General features: G+C 43.7%; 2 protein-coding genes across 4 annotated transcripts; both read left to right on the forward strand.

Moving 5' to 3' along the window:
- Nucleotides 1-265: 265 nt before the first annotated feature.
- On the forward strand, nt 266-7,600 carry tom1 (target of myb1 membrane trafficking protein). 3 transcript variants are annotated; one of them, XM_041956566.1, is made up of 16 exons: nt 266-432; nt 1,861-1,945; nt 2,039-2,117; nt 2,232-2,381; nt 2,465-2,599; nt 2,707-2,841; nt 2,990-3,106; nt 3,288-3,421; nt 3,530-3,572; nt 3,685-3,823; nt 3,908-3,971; nt 4,546-4,615; nt 5,027-5,092; nt 5,552-5,614; nt 6,036-6,075; nt 6,629-7,600. In XM_041956566.1, the coding sequence occupies exons 1-16, from the start codon at nt 381-383 to the stop codon at nt 6,721-6,723; spliced, it is 1,467 nt and encodes a 488-aa protein (XP_041812500.1). In that variant the 5' UTR covers nt 266-380; the 3' UTR covers nt 6,724-7,600. The 3 variants fall into 3 exon arrangements, with proteins under 3 accessions (XP_041812500.1, XP_041812502.1, XP_041812503.1); XM_041956568.1 differs by lacking the exon at nt 5,027-5,092; XM_041956569.1 differs by lacking the exon at nt 2,707-2,841.
- Nucleotides 7,601-7,741: 141 nt separating this feature from the next.
- Nucleotides 7,742-14,821, forward strand: gcat (glycine C-acetyltransferase). Its single transcript, XM_041957424.1, has 9 exons — nt 7,742-8,047; nt 8,800-8,930; nt 9,045-9,146; nt 9,243-9,389; nt 9,898-10,052; nt 10,762-10,844; nt 11,284-11,455; nt 12,160-12,281; nt 14,066-14,821. Exons 1-9 carry the CDS (start codon nt 7,828-7,830, stop codon nt 14,215-14,217), a joined length of 1,284 nt encoding a protein of 427 aa, XP_041813358.1. The 5' UTR covers nt 7,742-7,827; the 3' UTR covers nt 14,218-14,821.
- The last annotated feature ends 644 nt before the right edge of the window (nt 14,822-15,465 follow it).

Here is a 15,465-nt window from a genome sequence, read left to right on the forward strand (position 1 = left end):
AAATACAGTGTATGTATTTCAGGATGCATTTGATCTGTTGCTTCAGTCTCCATAGTGACAGATGTCACCCCCCGTCATGTCGCTATCAGGTGAGAATAGCTGATATAAAGACAGGGATGGCTTTATTTTCCAGTGGGTGCAGACACGCAAAACGCCTGTGTGCAGCGCACTCGCATCCTCTCGCGGTCGGTGTGATGATCGCGGGCTGCTGTCGCTTTAAAGTGTGACGCAGCGGCTCCGGTGCCCCACTTTGTGGAGTGAGGAGGAGCAGCAGGAGCAGCAGGAGGAGCAGGAGCAGCAGCAGCAGCAGCGGCAGCAGGCGCGACGCACGGCTCTGCGCGGGGACGTCGCTGCTTGGCCGGGCCCTCGCCGCTCTCATCATGGAGTTTTTAATGGGCAACCCGTTCAGCACGCCGGTGGGACAGCGGATCGGTGAGCTGTTCGACAACCGCCGCCAGTGACACAGTAATAACCGGTCGGGCTCGGCCAGCGTCGCCGGAGTCATTCCGCCTCCGACGCGCTCATCTCTGTCGGGCCGCGTCTGCCTTTTCGCCACAAAGCGCTTTTCAGCGCACAGATAGCGTCAGTGCGTTAAAATAACGAACCGAGGAGCGGTCATTAATGACAGAGAGCGACGGCTCGCGGTTTGATTGACGCGTCCGCTCAGCAATGATTTAGCGGAGGCGGGATTTAGACGCTGTGATGCTGCAGCTGATTGGCTGTGATCGTGTCTGTTTGACCTGCCAATAGGCCGACATCCTCCTGACCTAAATTACATGCATGTTCGAGCCTAATGACTGCATATGTGTCTTTACTGACTCAGGCATTAAAATAAATAGATAAGCAGATTTAACAATAGAGGAGACAGTATTACTCACTATCTGCCTTCTTTGAATATCCATAAATTAGGGGTATTTATACCTGTTTTAATAAACTGTAATATATTCAGAGCATCTCACTTTATTTGGCAAAGCTTTCTCAAATGTTACTCTAAAATGTTTCAAAGGGTCTATATCTGTGATTTCTGACTGAGTTAGAACTTATGCTGGTGTCTCCACTCAGACACCTGTAAGCAGTCTGCTGCTCGGCCATTCACAGACATTTGTTATTATTTAATCACAATATGTAGACATTAACATGTGAAATGACAGAGTTACCACATGCTGTTTGTTTGCAGGTAACATGAAGGAATCTGGTTTGAGCAAGTTTTCAATTTGAGGCAAAAAACAAAAATAGATTCAGTCTTACCCAAGAGCTGTAAAACTTTACCGTCCATCAAATTTCCACATTTCTCGTTGTTTTCTATGTCAAACACACATTCTGGATTCGCTAACACTGCCGGATTGTCAGCATACAGAAACAATAATCATAATTTACAAATATTAGAACAGGTAAGAGTTTTAAGATGGATCCATGTGGGATGTCACGCAAGACCACAAACCTAATTTAATTTAATAACAGTGATTATGATGATGATGAGTAGAATGTGAAAGTACTGTATGTATTAAGCATACTAATGAATGACAAATTCATCCTTTTAATAACCATAAAGGCAAACTATATGATTAATAATCAACTACAGACTTCATTTATGTGTACTAGGAAGGTCCTAACATGAATCCTTGTGAAATACCACAAATCAGATAAATAATTTGTGCACTAATTGTTTTCTGTGCACTGTATCAGCTGTGAAGTGTTATGTTTGTCATGCTAAGAAGAAATGTTTATTATATGGTGAGAAACATGTAGTAAGAATGAATAAATGACAGAATCATATTATTAATAACTCTAGAGTGAACAGTCATTTTCGCCAGCTGGTTCATATTATTCAGCCGTGTGTATTCACCTCATTGTTCACAGAGGCTGCGACCAGCTCCAGCCTGCCGTCAGAGGACTGGGCCATCAACATGGAGATCTGCGACATGATCAACAGCTCAGAGGAAGGGTGTGTGTGTGCGCTGTTATCTGTTAGCATCCGGGACTGGCGAGTCCTCTAGAGGATGCATGCCCGTGACTGTTGAAAATTCTCTCATTGCAGGCCCAAAGACGCAGTCAGAGCCATAAAGAAAAGGATTGTGGGCAACAAGAACTTCAAGGAGGTCATGCAGGCGCTAACGGTGAGTGTCGCTCCCTCGTCATGCTCTGCCGCCTCCCTGTTGAGCTGGTTTGTGTTCTCATCACTTGGTTTGAGTTGTAAAATGTGTTTTCCTCGCCCCCTCCTGTGACTTCAGGTCCTGGAGACTTGCGTGAAGAACTGCGGCTACAGGTTCCACATCCTGGTGACGACACGGGATTTCGTCGAGGGGGTCCTGGTGCGCTCGATCATTCCGAGAAACAACCCTCCGTTGGTCCTGCACGACAGAGTGCTCAGCATCATACAGGTACGGTGCTGTCCTGTTCTGAGTCTCGGTGTTGTCATGTTGCTCTGCAGCCTGGCAGTAATTTGCGGTTTTCTCCTGTCAAGGCGTGGGCTGATGCATTCCGTAGCTCGCCCGACCTGACGGGCGTGGTGTCGGTGTACGAAGACCTGCGAAGGAAAGGACTTGAGTTCCCCATGACAGAGCTGGATGGTTACACGCCCGTCCAAGCTTCACAAAAGGTACAAACGTGGCCGGTGCTCTCACGCCGCTGACACTGATACTTGGGTGCTACCTTTCATCTTTGCTCATTTCTCTTTCGGGTCATTTCTGTGCCTTTGCTTACCAGACTTTGCCTGGGAACGGGCCCGCTGTCACCACCTTGCCCGCTGCGCTCCTCTCTTCCAAACCTCCGCTCATCCCACCCCAGACTTCTGAGCTAAAACTGGCCCTGGAGGGAACCAATGCCTTCACTCCCAGCCAGGTGATGGCCGGGATTTTTCCACTTTAGCTAAACTGCTGTCTCTACGTCTCTCGGTTCATTTCGGCCTCCAGAGCTCCTGAAATCAATAGTTGCATTTGCAGTCATTATTAGAGCTGTATTTCTGAAGGAAATATGATTGGTATTCCAGATCAAAAAGCTGAAGACAGAGCTGGGAGTGGTGCGAAGCAACCTGACAATGATGTCGGACATGATGAGTCAGCTGGATCCTGTCACAGTAAAGCAAGCAGACATGGAGCTGCTGGAGGTAAAAAAAAACCACAGACTCAGGCTTTATTAATGAGAAGTGCTGGAAAATCACTTCCATCCATTCACATTGAGCAACAGTGCGTTTTCCTTAACTGATCTCGTGCTTTATACATTTTGTGTTGCATCTGCCCCCTCAACTCCCCCCCACCCACACATTCTTTGTCTGATTGTGTCATTAGCAGTTATACACAGTGTGTAAGGAAATGCAAGAGAGGATAGTGAAGATCGTCCCCAGACTCAGCGAGGAGAAGCTGATCGAAGAGTTGCTGGCAGCTAACGATGAGATGAACACCGCCTTTACTCGCTACCACAGGTGAACCACATCTGTTATTATTATACTACCTTACTGATTAACAAAAGAAAAGGATGGTTCAGGCTCCGTTTCACCGCTTGGTTATGATGTTCGGTCTGCTGTTTACAGGTTTGAAAGACGGATAACAAACGGTCCAAACACAGCAGAGAAGGTAAAGACAGTCATTTTGGAATTGGCTGTTATTCCTCCTTCACAATGCAGCACTTTAATTTTATGAAATGGTTTCATCAGAGACGTTCAATATGTTGCTTTTTGTCTCTCAGAGCCACACGTACGTCAACCTGGCAGACCTCGATCTGACAGCTGAGTCCATCAGCCAATCACGGGGCGCGTCAGTTACCAATGACAGCTCACTCAGCCAATCAAGAGCTGACAGTTTGTCCAGTCAGATGGTCAGACTTAGTAAGTGCTCCAGGCCTCATGCATACCTACATGCTGTCTCTGCTTCTTCTACGTACTGAAAACACGTTGCTGTTCTTCTTGCAGGTACAAGTGAATCAGATGACACGTTATCACAGAAAATAAGTGTCTCGACTCAACAAAGACCGAGGTACAGAAAGACCACAAACCACAGTTTTAATGACCTCAGACAGAACACACAAGTTTCAAAGACTGTGTTTTTGGTATTGACTGAAACAGTTACTCCTGTTGACAGTACATGAAAAGAGTAGGACTACATAAAAACCAGTCAGCAAGTGGGCAGAGGAGTCCGATAAAAGTAATGAATATGCAGTTGAAATATAGTCCACATTCCAGTGTTTTAAAACCTTCAAAACTCTTTATTTTGTCATATTAAGAGGAGACTGGAGAACGTAGGATCCAGGGAGCACAGAACCTTAGGAACATACAGTAGACGCGCCCTTATTTATTCATGTTGGAACATGGTGCTGTTGATGAAGGGTACTTGAGTTCTTCTGTGGGGGTACAGCAGATAAAAAAGAGCAGCCATGCAGCTCTTTCTCACACACATTCTCAGGAATGGCGTTTGCAAAGACGCAGGTCTTTGTTTTGGAGTTTGGTTCCGACTCATTCCCTCTAATCCCTTTTTAAGATTTTTCACCACGTGTTGACTGAAGTCAGCAGCTTTCGTGGCAGCTAACCAGCGTGCAAACCCTGTGTTTCAGTGAGCAGAGTGAGGCTGCAGTGGACGGCCTGGCTCAGGCTCAGGACAGCAGGCTGCTAAACACAGGAACGGTAAGCAGACATGACGACTTACTCTGGTACCCAGCTGTGATTGAATTTTTCACACTTGTGATGTGACCTTTAGGATCGCTGGAAATTGCTTATTTGACTTAAGAAACTTTTCTAGCTTTTGTAATGAAAACCCAGTGTTGTGTATCATGGTCCTCACATCTGACACCAACCTCAGGTCAACTTCTGAGGTCTCACGTGCAGCAGAGTCACAAGCTCACTATATAGGTATTGATGGTGCCGTATACGAGGCCTGAGCTGTCTTATTTATAGGAGGGGGTCTGCTTTCACTGAGTTTCAGTAAAGAAACAGTGCAGTAACACCTGGACTATAAAGGCTCTTTGCTTGACTACGTGTTGTCTTTGTCTCAGAAACTGTTCTCTTCCTAAATGAACTCTCTGTCTGTGTATGAAGGATGGCAGCCCAGCCTCCACCTGCAGCTCCTCACCAAAGTTAGATTGGATGATTAAAAGGGGAATGGTGGGTCTGTGTCCAAAGTGTTGTCCCAGTTTCACTTCGCTGCACCTCTCCACACCCTCCCTCTCTTTGTTTTGTCATGAGGTCGCAGTTTACTTCTGCTGTGGTCTGGATTGCTTTTGTTTGGATCCCTTCATGGGTTTGGTGGTTAAGGTTTTGAGATAAAGCACAATGGTTTGCATGCTTTTATGTGTGGTGAAGACTATAAGTTTTTTTTTTTTTTGGACCTACACCCACTACAGAGCATGACAACGTTTGGATGCACCGTCCTGATATGCTACATAGTTGTCATATCTCATGCTTTGCTTACTGACATGTGGTTGTTCTTGTGTGTGTGGGGGTTTGTTTTTTTTTTGTTTGTTTGGTTTTGGTTTGGTAACTTCATTACATCTTCATGACGTCTAATGACTGACTTTATATTTGACTGCACTGACCATCCCGGTGCTCTTCTATCTTTGTTAGATTCCTATCAACCAGTCCAGTGTAATGGATGATATTGAGAAATGGCTAGCGCTGGACGATGAGGTAAATGGCTGAATCACTACATTTACTGTGTTATTTGTCTTTTCTGCACATGGAATGTCTCTGTACTGCATCATGTAGTCTGATTATCCATTGACTTTTAATACTAGGATGGCAACATAGTGGTTCGATGGACTGATTTCATGTTTCCTGAATGAATTGTTATCACTTTGGTGATTCCTTAAGTTTTATTCTGTCCAGTACTTTGGTTAAACCTCAGCTGTAGTCAGCATGCAACTATGCTGAACTGAGGTGGTGAACTAAACACATTATTATAAATGTGTCAAAAGCATCCATCAATAAATGTACTTTAACAGTCCAAACTATTCAAGACTGTCTGATGTATCCACACAAAACTGAACAGGAATAATTCTGTAACCATGTCCATCTTTTGTGTCTTTTCTGTTTTCTGTTTGTGACACAGTATGATGACTTTGAGGATTCAGATGGTGTGACCAGTGAAGGTGAGAGTCTTTACAATCAACTTCCTTTTTAAAATTAGCAGCTTTGATCATTCATTTAGTTTTCATGTACACCCTCAGCATCTGATGAGCTGTTGTGTGTTAAACTTTCTGTATATTTGATGTGTAGTTTGTTGTAATGCCAGTGCACACACAGTGCTCGCTAGCTTGGGCCCTTTGTTGTGCTGAACTGACTGGATATACTTGGAGCTGCAGGCTCATCGTGAGGTTTTGCACCAACTTTCTTCTTCATAGATATAAATAAATTAAACTCTAATTTTTACCCCTTAGTCTCAAATCAGCTGCTAGTTATTTCTGCATTTGACCTGTAGGTGGCACTGGAGGATCAAATGGCCATATGGTGCCATGCACTACCACTCTTCAGACCTCATTTGATGTTTTTCTCATTTGTTTATATTGACACCAGCATCCTTTTATAAAATCCCCTTGTTGTTTGCATTTCTTCTTCCCCGCTCATTTATCCCATTATTCTATTCAGTGAAGTGACATTGGAGAGTTGGTGAAATGATCTAATCCTGCTTCTCTCCCTCTGCAGAGTTTGACAGGTTTTTGGCCGAAAGAGCAAAAGCAGCTGAGCGCCTGCCGTCGCTGAGAGCTTCCTCACAGGATACCAACCACTCTGAGTCTTAAGCTACACTTTAAACCTGCCAAACTAACAATACTCATGAGGCTCCTGCGCCATCGGCTGAGAAGCGGAGATTTCTTTTAGATCAATGGTTGAATGGCACATTTGAAATGGGAATCACTACCCACATCCGAGGAAGGCCATCGTAACTCTGTATACTGCTCTTTACTGCGGAGCAAAGGTGTTTTTTAACTGCTAAAAATAATGTTATTTGTTGAAGGACCGAGGTTTTTACTTGATATTGTTATGAGGGTTTGTCCATGTGTGGAATGCAAACATTTGCACATTTTATATGGTTACATTCCTGCTGTTGAAGGAGAGAGAGTGGATATTGTTACAGAAAACAATTTTTGCAACATAGATTGTGTATTATATTGCTGATATATATATATATATGTTGTCAAACATGATGATGGGTTCCAGAAAACGCCCCTGTCAAAGTAGCAAACACTGTAAAGTTACATGTAAGAGGAGCTCAGCTATTACATAATAGAATAGTTTGATGCTTCACATCATTATTGATGCAGGATGTCAGAGAAAACTGAACAAGGTTTTTTTTTTTTTTAACATCCAACAGTCACTTGTGACGTTGTCTTGAAGTTTAACAGGAAGTCGTGACAGGCTGCTGTCATCTATTAAACTAAAACTATTAACTGGAAGTCTGGCTGTTCTCATTCCATCCTCAGATTGCAGTATATTTGCACATCTTTTTAAATCCCTGTCTGATGATCAGACGTGACTTGTGGCTTTGGTTTTTCTGAAATGGCTTAAAAATACACGAGCATTGCATCAGTTTAAAAAAGACAGAGCCACAGAGGGTAAGCAGGATCAGAGTGTGTTTCTGGTAATGATTACACTCAAATGCAAAGTATTTGTGTTACAGGTGTCATTAATGTGTTACTAGATAAGTGGTTTCGATAAAAGAAATAAATAAATACTCCCTGAAATCTGATTGGACAAAACAAGCCACCTGGCACGTTTCCTGGCTTCTGATTGGTCTACTACACATACGCCTACGATTAGTAAGGTGACGCAGCCACGCCTGGTGTTTGCTCTTTACGTCCAGCGCTCCTGCACGTTTCATACCTCAAATATACGACTTCGCCGTCATGTCTCTCGGAAAAGCTGCCCGGAGTTTGGTGAAACCAGCGTGGGGGGTCCTCCGGCCCTCGGCCGCGACTTCGAGCCGGAGCTACGCCGCTGTCGCCGAAGCCAGAGCGGTGCTAGAGAGCGAGCTCGACAGTATCCGAGCCGCGGGGACGTGGAAAGCGGAGAGGATCATCACGTCCAAGCAGGGTCCTCAAATCAACGTGGACGGCAGCCGGAGCAGTGAGTGGTTAAAGCAACAGCTTTTATAAAAACGTGCTAACAGTGACACCCAAGTGTCACTTAAACGCACCACGGGGCTCGCATTCTACATCATAACATTGTTGCTGGCTGTGTTGGTCGTTGTTTGCCGCTTTGCCACGATGTTATCTTGTTTCTGAACTTGACTCAAACTGCGGTCGACTAAAGTCATGCGGCGCTACTGGAGGACACACAGGCTTGCTACCCACCTGTTTCACAACACTGAGTTCATTAGCAGGACCTGTAGGAAACCTGTGCAGAAACACAACCCTTCTGAAAACCGCCTTTTAATACCGCCAGTAAGCAGTTATAAATGTGACTTTAACAGTAGAAGTGAAAGCAGAGTGAATGTGGTGCAGTTGATCTGTGTCATGTTTGCTGGTCTGCCAGCAGGGCAGAGAGCCAGTGTTCACACTGCAGGACCAACCTTTGCTTAAGACTCTGCTGATTTCTGAATGGCCAGCTGACTTTAGGCCGTGGCCCCTGCCATGTGAGCGTGGCTCTGCTGAATTCATCTGGAGGGCAACATGCAGCCCCATGCATTGTTTTTCTCTGTCAGCTGTTGTTCTGCTGCATTGGCTTCATTGTATTGTTTTTATAATACAGGCAGCATGTCAGTTGCAGGGTTTGTCGCAGTGATTTTAACCTGGAAAGTGTGTTATTGCAGACTCGGACAGTGACCTTTGCACCTTAGGTTTCCTGTTCTCCATCTAAACTCTCCTCCTCTCCCTCAGGCATATTGAATTTCTGTGCCAACAACTACCTGGGACTGTCCAGTCATCCAGAGGTGGTGCAGGCAGGGATTGATGCTCTGAAGTCATACGGTGCTGGACTGAGTTCTGTCAGATTCATCTGTGGCACACAGGTATTACGGCTGATTCACCTTTCATTCATCACATTAACACACGGATAACGGCACATACAGAGGTGTATTACAGCTACACCTTGTGGTGTTCATGAGTTCTTCCTGTGTTTGTAGGACCTACACAAACATTTGGAGCGGAAGCTGGCAGAGTTTCATGAGAGGGAGGACTGCATCCTCTATGCCAGCTGTTTTGATGCCAATGCTGGGCTGTTTGAGGTATGTCATGCTTCCCTCTCCACCTTCTCCAGCAGACTAGAACAAGACCCTTGATCCTGTTAGGATCAATAAAGCATCCCATTTCTCTCACACCAGGTCCTGCTGGGCCCAGATGACGCAGTGCTGTCTGATGAGCTGAACCATGCCTCCATCATTGATGGGATCCGTCTGTGTCGGGCAAAGCGGCTGCGCTACAAACACATGGACCTCAGTGACCTGGAGAACAGGCTCAAAGAGTCTCAGGTGTGTGTGAATGTCTTCCTGTGCCGCAGGACACCAAGTATGGGTTTTCACATGGAGGCCAACATTATTACTGTGCATTTAGCTAATGTTTATGCCACTGATATGGCATCACATCATAGATCAGCTCTGTGTGTGGTTTAGAAAGAGCAAAATCACTTTTCGCCTCTGGTTTGCACAGCCGCTCATGTGAGAGCTGACCAATCACAGTGCTCGGCAGCGCTTCCACCTCGTGTGGGTCCTCAACGGCGGATATTGATAAGACCTGTCAACAATAATGACAAATGCTCACCACAGCTGTCCTCATCTGAGACACAAACAGTGTTTTTACGTAGTTAATCAGAAGAGTTCACACAGGTCAGCCTGATAGCATGTTCATTTGAGTTTCATGGTGTATTAAACCCACATTACTGAGGTGACAGGGTCAGGTCAGGGTTACAGTATTGATTAGACTGCGACAGGACCAGTTTGTGCTCCACTGATCACCAGGACTCTGTTCTGTCCTCCTCAGTCATCTCGTATGCGCCTCATAGTGACAGATGGAGTCTTCTCTATGGATGGAGACGTGGCTCCCTTAACGGGAATCTGTGACCTGGCCGAACAGTATGGAGCCATGGTGTTTATAGACGAATGCCACGCCACCGGCTTCCTGGGGCCCCGGGGCAGGTGGGTAAAATGCTGCTTAACCAGAAAATGCAAATAATGCATTTCTTTTTCATCTTTGTACTTTTGGCTCTGTGTTTTTTAATGGCAGACCAGCAGAAAAACATACAAAAAGCCAACCTGCTGTCTGTCTTGCATGGAAAATTAGTGTCTTTATTTATTATTTATTTTTATATATTTATGATTTAAAGGGACGTGTATGGCAGTAGTAGAGCCACCTCAGGTGTTTAGGCACATTGATTTCTAGAGTTTATTCAATTTAAAGAATATAAAATCTGCTGAAGTTGAACATCATTTAACAGTGTTAATAAGAGTTAAATAATACTGTTTTTATTTCACCTGCTTACTATGTTGACTTGAGACATCATCAACATGCTGTTTCTTTAAATTGATATAAAGGCATTACATATTAAATTTATTTAGTATTTTGTTATGCATAGTAAGATTTGAGGCAGATAAGATGGGACATACTGAGGCAGAGGCAGGAATGTGCTTGGAATTACACTTTTCAAATGAGTGTAATGACATGAAATTGTTTGTAGAGGGAAAAGGTGGAGCCTAGTGAAAGGTGGCTGCCCCGCAGCACTGGGGAACAGGTGTGTTGTTGATGTGGCCAGTAGGTGTCGTCAAAGTAACGTCCTGCACACGAGGGCTGCAGTAAAGTCGAGTTCATGGGGGTTTAACTAATGCTGCTGCTGCCTGTGACTTGCAGAGGAACAGACGAGCTCCTGGGCGTGATGGACAGAGTTCACATTGTGAACTCCACCCTTGGAAAAGCACTGGGTGGAGCAGCTGGTATGTCTCCCTCTGGCGTATGACTTGGATAACATACAGGTTCTGCCTTTGTTCACACATACAACTTTAAAGCGCATTTCTAATATTCCTACAAGATGAAAACACAACGTCTGACACATTATTGCTATAGTTTATGTGTTATATTTATTTTGTTTTAATCTTCACAAAAACTGTAATGTAAAAATGACGAGCTATGGTTTTATGGGGGTTATGACTCCAGGAAATAACTCCTCCCAGCCAAGAAATATTTTGACACAAAAGCCCTGAAACGGCCTACAGAGCCATCCAAGCTGTTTCTCCTTGTTTCCAGATCTATGCTAAGCTAACCATTTATTTTCTTCTCATGTAACTCCAGAAAGAGAATATGTATATATGTATAAGATGTAACTGATCCATGCCAAATCAGTCTTCCTCTGTTAAATAAATTTTTTTTTTTCAGGTGGCTACACAGTTGGCCCTAAGCCTCTCATTGACCTCCTGAGGCAGCGTTCGCGGCCGTACCTGTTCTCCAACTCCCTCCCCCCTCCCGTGGTGGGCTGTGCCACCCGGGCTGTGGAGCTGCTGCTCGCCTCCAGTGAGATTGCACAGAGCATGACGGCCAAAACCATGAGGTGGGCTTTGACAAAATGCTATGAGACGTTCCTTGCTCAGCTGTTCATTCAGCGACACGACTTTTTTTTTTTTTAAATTTGTCCTGTATAAATATGGACTGTGTTTGCTTATGGAAATGACAGAGCAAACACCCAGGAGGAGGAACTGTGTTACGCTGCTGTCTAGAGGTGTTAGAAGTGCTACACAGTAGTCAAAAAGACGACCCCTCCCCTGTTACCAAAGCAGAGTTTGAACACTGAATTGTCAACAAAGGAAATCAACAGAAACTACCTTGTAATGTTATCGAACATTAACTAAAAGATCTAATATTTGCTCTGAAAATATGTTAGGGTTGGTACGTTTCCCTATCTTGTTTCCCAACATCGTTTAGTTACACTCACATGCTACCTTCAGGCCATGTTGTGAGCTACATTCATTAAAGAACACATGCAAACATGGGAGAAATATCAAAAACAGCCAGACTTGGTGACCTTCGCTTACTCTTTGAGTTTGGCTCCATCAGCCTTTACCAGCACGTCACAAACAGATCTCTGTCACTGGTGCCTATCAGTTGTACCAAAGGAACATGAGCACAGGTTATTCTGACAGAGAGCATATACGTACTGATATTCCTGGCTGGTGCATGTACACTTACAGTGCTGTCCTTCTGTAATTGTGTAACACTGACTCTAATATTTTTTTCTTTTTCTTGCTGTCCATTCAGATTCAGGAACAAGATGACGCAGGCTGGCTTCACCATTGCAGGCTCAGCTCACCCCATCTGTCCCGTGATGCTGGGCGACGCACGGCTGGCATCTGTGATGGCCGACGATATGCTGAAGTTAGGTGAGACGGCAGTCAAGAAACGTGACCCTGATTGAAATGCATCACAAAATGTTGCCCCATGTCCACGCAGCCCTTTCATTCGGCTTTACTCCACACTGTGTCCTGAATTGATTGAACCACGCTGCGTCTGCTACAACCACAATTCCAAAAAAGCTGGGTGTTGTGTAAAACATGAATGAATATAGAATGTGATCATTTGTTCATTCTTTTTGACATATAGTCAATTGAAAACAGTCAAGGACAATATATTTAATGTTTCACCTCATCAGCTTCATTGATCTTTGTAAATTTATGCTCATTTTGAATTTGATGCAGCAACATGTTTCAAACAAGTTGGGACAGGAGCAACAAAAGACTGGGAAAGTTGTGGAATGCTCCAAAAACACCTGTTTGGATCATTCCACAGGTAAACAGGTTGATTGGTAACAGGTGATAGTATCATGATTGGGTATGAAAGGAGCATCCTTGAAAGGATGAAGTGAGGTTCACCGCTTTGTGACACCTTGGTTACACAACTTGGTTGTCAGGTAAATCAGCTGGTTCCACATGAACCACATAGCAAATATGTTCAGTTCCTTTTGTTTACTTTTCATGTCCTGAAATGTCTCATTAAACGCCTGAAGGAGCATATTCAGATTTTCTTGCAGAATAGGAAAACGCTCAGTGTTACCAGACAAATGACTCTCTGTGCTGTTTATCCTTCTTTCAGTGATGGCAGCAACTTCCGTCACTGCTACTAGCGAATTTTTTTAACGTGTCGTTGGTGCATTTATAAATGACAAATGGATCAGCTTTGATAGCCTGAGGGCCCAGATGATCTTGATCAGCAGACAGCCCTTCCGTGTTAGCCAGTCTGCTGAGGTTGGCTAGGACAGCCTCCAAGGGAGTGAGAGGGGTGTTACATATTCCTTTTGTTCTGGCAGAACAGGACAATACAGTGTTTCCTCTTTCCAGTTGCCACATCTTTAATTTGCTTCAAATGATTTCACATCTGAAAGCAGAGAGCTGAGAGGATGCTGGAGGTTAAGCTCAGAGAGGTTCTTTAATGTCCACCATGAAGGCCAAATCACACAGACACTTATTATCACTGAGTTTCCACGTCAGGTTTTCCTTCATCTCCATGAAATATTCCAAACAAACTGACACTTTGGAACAATTTAACTTCGTCCAATGTGAACAGCGCTGCAGCTGATTGTTGGGCATCCAAATTCTGTCAAAGAACCATCATCCAAGTTTTTCCTTGCAGCTCATGCAGTTAAGCATTTTTTTCTTTTTTGGTCTTTTTCATGACTGCGAGCTCGTCCACACAACTAACTTAGATGCACTGGTTTTCTTTTCGCTTCAGCAAAAAAAAAACTCTACTTTTCTTTTACTGACAGGTGCCATGATGCATTGACGAGATATCAACCACTATGTGTATGTTGCATTCAGGGACCACACAGAAGAACATGTTAGGCTGCTATTTTATTTTATTTTCTTTATGGCTGAAAAAATGCAGCTGCTTTCTTGTATTTCTGAAACGACTGGCATTTCAGTCTGAGGTCTGAGCCGGACGTTCCCCAACCCTGTAATGAAGCATTTAAAGATAAAATTATGTTTAAATCAAAAATGCACTGGGACTCACCAGGATTGACCAAGAGCGGAAGACGACAGTACATCAAACCAATGAAAAGTCACGTGTACAGTATGTTGTACTTTTACTGAGAACAGCTGATGTGAATAAACCATCTTAACTACCGCAGGAAATGTTTCAAACGCTCATGACGCATCTCTTTCCTCCACAGGCATCTATGTGATTGGATTCTCCTACCCAGTGGTGCCGAAGGGCAAAGCCAGAATCCGTGTTCAGATTTCAGCTGCCCACACAGACGAGGACATCGACCACTGTGTCGACGCTTTCGTCCAGACGGGCAGAAAGCATGAAGTCATCTCATGAACGGGACGAAAGACGCAGGAATCAGGATGAATTACAGAACGACCTTGAACCGCTTGCTCTGGTCGATCGTGCAGCCTGTGAGGCCTGTGAGTGATGTTGATGGAAATATTAGTTACATTTGTAGGTCAATGGAGGTTAATGTTATTTTTGTGTTTGCTGAATAAAGTACTTTTGCTAACATGTAGGCATTTGTATTTTAAGAAAAAGGGCTGTTAAAAATTTATATAAGGGAGGAAATGTTTCTATCTCCTGAAAATGAACAAGTTTATTTTGGCTAGTCATCCATGTGTTCAACAGATTGTGGTTTTAATGACAGTGAGGATGACCTTAAAGCATTTGAAAGCAGTGTAAGAACTGGGACTTTTTATTTAGGCTTCCTAGTGAGACAAAGGTTTTTATGAGTGAACGAAAATATGCTTATTTTCTCATCCATATGGATTATGAAGTCAGACGGGACGGACTGTAATAATGTTTACGCAGTCGAAGGTCGTATGCTGTCTCGAGACACTGTCCTCAACTGGAGAGGTGCGTTGCCTTTTTCCTCAAGAAGCATATTTGTAGATTCTGGATATGGAAAAATGTAAAATATTAAAGTCCATCTTCACTCAAAATGTGTTTTCCTCGTTGTCACTTCACCTGGATGTTTGAGCTTCTCTATGCAGAATAACACATGCTGTATGTGCAGAGGTTTGTGTTCACACTCGTCTGTTGAAGGAGGAAGTTTGTACACACCTTAAATCACATCAGAACTAGTATGGAGCCTCCTGTGGTCCTTTGAATCCCTGCAGTGCACACACACAGAATTAGTGAAGTAGGAGACATCCTGTGTAGTTAAACTTTTGATATGAAAAATATTTGCATAGTCATAGACTTTGGATTTATTAATTGGAGCAAAAGGTGCCATTTCAACAACATAATGGAATATTTTCAGACAAAACTCAAAGCAGGGTGTTTTTCTGTCTTAAAATACATACTGAGAGGATATATTTATTTTGAGAAAATGTTGAGATGTAAGAAAGTTTTAAAATCTTATCATCTGTAGCCATGGTCACACCAGCTGTCACTTGACATATGAAAAAATAATTTGTATGACTATTGTTGTACATTGTCCTGTCCAGAAAGAGAGCTGCATTAAAACAGGCATCATGTCTCTGGGCTGATATAAAAGTCTTCTTGTTCAGCTGTGACTACAGTTTGCTCTTTAAACTGATGTCATAATCGAGCTTCTTTGTGTGTCCTTGTTGCTGA

This window comes from Chelmon rostratus, chromosome 17 (assembly GCF_017976325.1).
Source record: "Chelmon rostratus isolate fCheRos1 chromosome 17, fCheRos1.pri, whole genome shotgun sequence".
NCBI lineage: Eukaryota > Metazoa > Chordata > Actinopteri > Chaetodontiformes > Chaetodontidae > Chelmon > Chelmon rostratus.

Coding starts and splice junctions, on each gene's coding strand:
- tom1 (XM_041956566.1), top strand. CDS start 381: ATGGAGTTTTTAATGGGCAACCCGTTCAGCACGCCGGTGGGACAGCGG. Junction 2,842..2,989: donor ATGCCTTCACTCCCAGCCAG/GTGATGGCCGGG, acceptor TTGGTATTCCAG/ATCAAAAAGCTGAAGACAGA. Junction 3,107..3,287: donor CAGACATGGAGCTGCTGGAG/GTAAAAAAAAAC, acceptor TTGTGTCATTAG/CAGTTATACACAGTGTGTAA.
- gcat (XM_041957424.1), top strand. CDS start 7,828: ATGTCTCTCGGAAAAGCTGCCCGGAGTTTGGTGAAACCAGCGTGGGGG. Junction 9,390..9,897: donor ACAGGCTCAAAGAGTCTCAG/GTGTGTGTGAAT, acceptor TGTCCTCCTCAG/TCATCTCGTATGCGCCTCAT. Junction 10,053..10,761: donor TTCCTGGGGCCCCGGGGCAG/GTGGGTAAAATG, acceptor TGTGACTTGCAG/AGGAACAGACGAGCTCCTGG.